The sequence below is a fragment of the Zalophus californianus genome, chromosome 7 (genome assembly GCF_009762305.2).
Source record: "Zalophus californianus isolate mZalCal1 chromosome 7, mZalCal1.pri.v2, whole genome shotgun sequence".
NCBI classification, from domain to species: Eukaryota; Metazoa; Chordata; class Mammalia; order Carnivora; family Otariidae; genus Zalophus; species Zalophus californianus.
Window position 1 is genome coordinate 39,789,722 of NC_045601.1, and position 6,224 is coordinate 39,795,945.

At 40.8% G+C, this 6,224-nt stretch overlaps 1 protein-coding gene across 1 annotated transcript; it reads left to right on the plus strand.

The window, feature by feature from the left end:
- The first annotated feature begins 3,876 nt into the window (after positions 1 to 3,876).
- Positions 3,877 to 4,431, plus strand: LOC113927865 (NHP2-like protein 1). Its single transcript, XM_035728328.1, has one exon. The coding sequence runs from the start codon at positions 3,877 to 3,879 to the stop codon at positions 4,342 to 4,344; it is 468 nt and encodes a 155-aa protein (XP_035584221.1). The 3' UTR covers positions 4,345 to 4,431.
- Positions 4,432 to 6,224: the final 1,793 nt, after the last annotated feature.

The window sequence follows — 6,224 nt, forward strand, 5'->3', positions numbered from 1 at the left end:
GGGAGGGGAGAAGGGGCACAGAGCTCAGTAACATTCTTTTCTAAGTACTCCAGCAGCAAAACCACAAGAAGGATAGAATTAAAAAAAAGAAAGATACGAAATGAGAGGGAAGGGTGCCTGGGTGGCTCAGTTGATTGGGCAACTGCCTTCGGCTCAGGTCATGATCCTGGAGTCCCGGAATCGAGTCCCACATCAGGCTCCCTGCACAGCGGGGAGTCTGCTTCTCCCTCTGACCCTCCCCCATTTCATGCTCTCTCTCTCTCTCATTCTGTCTCTCAAATAAATAAATAAAATCTTTAAAAAAAAGAAAGAAATGAGAGGGGAAAAAAATAAAGGAGTGAAAACAAGAAAGGTATTGCAGAAGGGAAGATCCTCCCATTGGACTGAACTAGTGGCTCATAGTCCTGTAATCTTGGGGCACCATGTGCTGCCAGGAGTCAAGAAAGTGTTTGTACCCCATACCTAAGCAGTGAGACTTCCTTTACACACTAAGAGACAGTGGGCAGCTTGGCCTGGGGCAATCTTTCCCTTCCCCACAGCCAGCAAGAATGAATGGGAGTCCCCAGTGCCATGAGATAAACGAAGTCAACCAAAATAAAACTGTTGTCTTTGTCACTGAAACCACAGCCTGAAAAAGCAGACCAGGACCTCCATGCTAAACCTAAGGAGAATGATTGACCTGCAACAAGAAAATGTCTAGATAGGATCCAGAGTCTCCTAACATAACAGTCAAAATGCCCAGGATGTGATTAAAATCATTCATCATACCAAGAACAAGGAAAATCACAACTTGAATTAGAAAAGAAAATCAACTGACACAAACACAGAGATAAATCAGATGTTGGAATTACTTGACAAGGGTTTTAAAGCAACCATCATAAACATGCTTTAAGAGTTCATTATAATATTATCTTGAAGTGAGTGAAAAATAGGAAATCTCAGCAAGCAGTGGAGATATTATAGATCAATGGAACAGAATAGAGAACCCAGAAGTAGACCTACATTAGGTTAGAAGGTGGACGAGGGTCAGTAAAGTATCCCCCAGACTGAGAAGGCACTTTGGAGACCAGACAATGAAGGAAAGCATACCATAGTTTTTACAGAGTTTCACTCATGGTAACTTACTGGCAGGGGAGAGTGGGTAGGTGAACAGGCAATCCAGATGCCATGAAGCTATTTTCTGCCACAATTCTCCATGGAGTCAATACCCTAACCTGCAGCTTTTAGAGAGTGAGGGGGCATTGGGGTGAGGGCAAAGGATAGTTATCTAAACTTGTGCCATCTGTGTGCCAGAGAATCTCTACTACTTAATTAAAGTGGGACCTTCTGGGCACAGGTCCTCTCCACTAGTTACCTAAAGGGGAGCCTTTTTTTTCTCTCCAAGTTTTTGTTTAAATTCTAGTTAGTTAACATACAGTGTAATATTAGTTTCAGGTGTAGAATTTAGTGATTCATCGCTTACATACAACACCCAGTGCTCATCACAACAAGTGCCTTCCTTAGTCCCCATCATCCATTTAACCCACCTCCCCTCCGGTAAACATCACTTTGTTCTCTATAGTTAGAGTCTGTTTCTTGGTTTTCCTCTCTTCTCCCACCCCACGTTCATTTGTTTTGTTTCTTAAATTCCACATCTGAGCAAAATCATATGGCATTTGTCTTTCTCTCACTGACCTATTTCACTTAGCATAATACTTTTTAGCTCCATCCACATCATTGCAAATGGCAAAATTTCATTCTTTTTTATGGCTGAGTAATATCCCATTGTGTGTGTGTGTGTGTGTGTGTGTGTGTGTGTATCGCATCTTCTTTATTCATCAGTCGATGGACATTTGGGGTCTTTCCATAATTTGGCTATTGTTGATAATGCTGCTGTAAACATCAGGGAGCATGTATCCCATCAAATAAGTATTTTTGTATCCTTTGGGTAAATACCTACTAGTGCAAATTGCTGGATCATAGGGTAGTTTAATGTGGAGACTTCTGTGCTTTGCTTTAGGGACAATCAGAATAAGCCTTCCTGCTTTCAGGTTAGGACATACATTACCCTCCACTGGAATATGTAGCCCTGAGGGATGTCATTGCATGGGTCTGAAAAGACAGAGGACCAAAGATGGAGTCAGTGTTGTCAGCACTCCTATGTATACATAATTGATTTTTTGCAAAGGTGCAAAATAAACTCAATGGAGAAATGATAGCCTTTTCAACAAATAGTACTGGAACAATTAAACATCCTTAGAAAAAAAATTCCTTGACTTAAACACCTTATACAAAAATTAATTCAAGGGTGCCTGGGTGGCTCAGTCATTAAGCATCTGCCTTCAGCTCAGGTCATGATCCCAGGGTCTGGGGATGGAGGACTGCACTGGATTCCCTGCTCAGCGGGAAGCCTGCTTCTCCCTCTCCCACTCCCCCTGATTTTGTTCCCTTTCTTGCTGTCTCTCTCTGTGTCAATTAAATAAATAAAATCTTTAAAAAAATTAATTCAAAGTTGATCATGGGCTAAAATGTAAAACATAAACTATAAAACTTTTAGGAGAGCAAAAGAAGAGAAACTAATCTGGATCTAGGGTTGGACAAAGAGTTCTTAGACTTGACACCAAAAGCAGAATCCATAAAAGAAAAACTGAGAAATTGAATCCTATCAAAATTAAAACTTTTGCTTTCTGTAAGGCCAGGTGAAGAGAATGAAATTATAAGCTATAGGTGGGGAGAAGATATTTTCAAAATATATATCTGACAACAGACTAGTATCTAGAATATGAAAAGAATTCTTAAGATTCAAATTTAAAAATTACAGTTAGAAAATGTGCAAAGAACATGAACAAACATTTCCCTGAAAAAGATACACAACTAACAAATACTCCAGACTGAATATTTGTGTCCCCTCAAAATTCCTATGTTGAACCTGTTCCTCCAATATGATGGTATTTGGAGGTAGGGTCTTTGGGAAATTATTAAGTCATAAGGATGAAGCCCTCATGACTGGGATTAGTGCCCTTTTAAAAGAGCCCTCAGAGAGTTCCCTAGCCCCTTACACTATGTGAGGAGAGGACTATGAACATGAAGTGGGCTCTCACCAGACACTGAATCTGCTGACACCTTGATCTTAAACTTCCCAGCTTCCAGAACTGTGAGAAATAAATATTTGTTGTTTAAGCTACCAGTGTATGGTATTTTTGTAATAACAGTATGAATGGATTAAGACAACAAATAAGACTATGGGAAGATATTTTCCTCCACTAGCCATCAGAATGCAAGTTAAAACCACAATGACATTATCACTATACATCTATAAGACTGGCCAAAATTTAAAAAATAACAACAATGCTGATGAGAATACAAAGAAACTGGATCACTCATACATTGCTGATGGGAATGTAAAGTGGTATATCCACTCTGAAAAACAATTTGGCAGTTTCTTATAAAACTCAATATGCAATCATCATATGACACAGTAATTATATGCTTGAGTATTTGTTCCAGATAAATGAAAACTTGCTTTATAAAAAATCCTGTGTGCAAATATTCATAGCAGCTTTATTCATGATAGCTAAAAACTGGAAACAGGTCAGCTGTTTGTCAATGAGTGAATGGTTAAATATATATTGTGGTATATCCACACAACTCATCAATAAGAATGAATGAACACTTGATAGACACAACTTGGATAAATCTCTAGGGGATTGTGCCAAGCACAAAAAAATTAATCATGAAAGGTTGCATACTGTACAATTCCACTTATATAAGATTTTTAAAATGACAACATTTTAGACATAAAGAAAAGATTACTGGTTAGGGGTTAGGGATGTTTATAAAAGGATAACATGAGGGTTCCTTTTGGTGAAGGTATTCTTATCTTGGCTCTTGTGGTAGATGCATGAACCTACACCTTATAAAAACTGTAGAACTGGGTGTCCTTGCGGTATCAGGCAGGAGACCACCGGGACAGACACAGTGACTGAGACTGATGTAAATCCAAAGGCCTACCCCCTAATAGATGCCCACCTCGCCAAGAAACCACTGGACCTTGTTCAGCAGTCATGTAACTACAAGCAGCTTCGGAAAGGAGCCAATGAAGCCACCGAAACCCTCAACAGAGGCATCTCTGAGTTCATCATGATGGCTGCAGATGCTGAGCCCCTGGAAATCATCCTGCACCTTCCATTGCTATGTGAGGATAAGAATGTGCCCTATGTGTTTGTGCGTTCCAAGCAGGCCCTTGGGTGGGCCTGCGGGGTTTCCAGGCCTGTCATCGCCTGTTCTGTCACCATCAAAGAAGGCTCACAGCTGAAGCAGCAGATCCAGTCTATTCAGCAGTCCATTGAAAGGCTCTTAGTCTAAACCAGTGGCCTCTGCCCCCCGCCCCGAATCCTCCCCCTGGGGTTATGTATCATATGGTCTGTGTCCGCATGTAGTTTCTCCAGCTACCTTCTCATTAGATTCTAGTACTAAATCTGGGTTTTGCATTTTTGTATTATTTTTGTTTTGTTGTATAGGTTGTTAGCCACATATTAACCCCCCACCCCAATCTCACATTCTACTCTCTCTGCCGTCCTATCCTCTTCTGAAAAATGAACTAATGCTGAAAACAGGCAGAAACAGAGTGGTAACACCATTCAAAGGCAGGGAAGAGCCAGGATAGAGATCTGGTTCCAACATTCAGGCGCTAACTTCCTGTTGTGTGTAGGACCTGATGGATGTAAACACCATTCACTTTGTATCACTTGTGCCCGGAGTACAGAATCATTCCATGTGTTTGTCCTCTAGGGGGTTATGTACCATTTGGGGAGAAAGCATGCATTCTGTGAGGTTGTTAGGTGTATGTCCAAGTGTCATTTGCCAATACACTCCTGCTGTCTGCTTTGGTCATGTGATGTTATTCCCCCTCCCCCCCCAACTCCCAACCATGCCCCTGAGGGTGGCGGGGCGGCAGCATACCAAAGAGATGTGCTGCAGAATTCCAGAGGCTGCCTGGGCCAGTTAGACATGAGGCAGCTGACCTAGGTCTTGAAGGAGTCCACAGTAGCTAGAAAAAAAGAGGGTCGGCTGATGCTGGAATGAAGAAGTCTGGGCAAGTCACGGAGACCTGACTGGAAGCTACAGCAGAGATGTTGGAATCAAGGAATGGAGATGTCTTCAGTGGATACTTGGTACCAGCTCTGAGAGCCCTGACTCCTGTTTCCTGCCATGATGTGGGTCAGATGTATGTATTCTTTATCACATCAGAAGGACAGTGCTAGTGTGTCATTTCTTGTGAGCATCCTAATAAAGAAATATATTCATATTCCAAAAAAAAAAACAAAAACTGTGTAGAACTGAATATACATAGGAAGACACAAGTGAGTACAATTAAAACTTGGAAAAGCTGAACAAGATTGGTTGACTTATATCAGTATCTTGGTTGTGATATTGTATGAGTTTTGTAAGATGTTACCACTGGGAGAAACAGGGAAAGGCACACAGGTTGTCTCTATATTATTTATTACAACTGCATATGACTCTACAATTATCTCAAGGAAAATTTAAAATAAAAAAAAAAGAAAAATGCAATGTTTCCTCTGAAGGACTCCTTGGATACCTTCTCACTTTTAATGTGCAAGAAAGTTTCTACAATGTACATACTGATAATGAGGACAACTGAAGAACAAGAAGATTGTTTCCCATTTGTGTCTTTTAATTTTCTAGCTCTCAGAGGCCCCATGACAAGGCTGTCCTCTGGTCTTCCATCTCCTTGATTGATCACATTTTCTCAAGCTCTTCAGTGAGACCTTTTTCTCTTCCTGTACATTCAGGTGATCCTTAAGCATCCCCAGATTCTTCTCATTCCTGTTCGTTCTTTAAGATGTCTCTCATGGCTTTGAATGTAACTTATTTCCTAGTACATCTCCAGACCTGAACATTTCCCAGAACCCCAGACTTTGAGATCTAGCTGGCTTCTTAACATGGTCATTAGGGCATCTAATTGTCTTCATCTCATCATGGCCAATCTCCTCCCCCAAACTTGCTCCTTCCCAAGTGTTCTCATCTCAGGGAATTGCATCATTAATTTCAGTCCAAAGATGTCATCTTTAACTTGCATTTCTTTCCCTTACTTTTCTTCCTCCTATATTTATATTACTTTACAATTAAGCAGCAAATCCTACTGGCTCCACCTTCAAAATATATTCTACACCTGCCCAATTTTCCCTGCCTTCCCTACTGCCACAGTTGTCTAAACCATT

Bases quoted from the DNA above. Each gene is read 5' to 3' on its own strand.
- LOC113927865 (XM_035728328.1), top strand. From the start codon at position 3,877: ATGCATGAACCTACACCTTATAAAAACTGTAGAACTGGGTGTCCTTGC.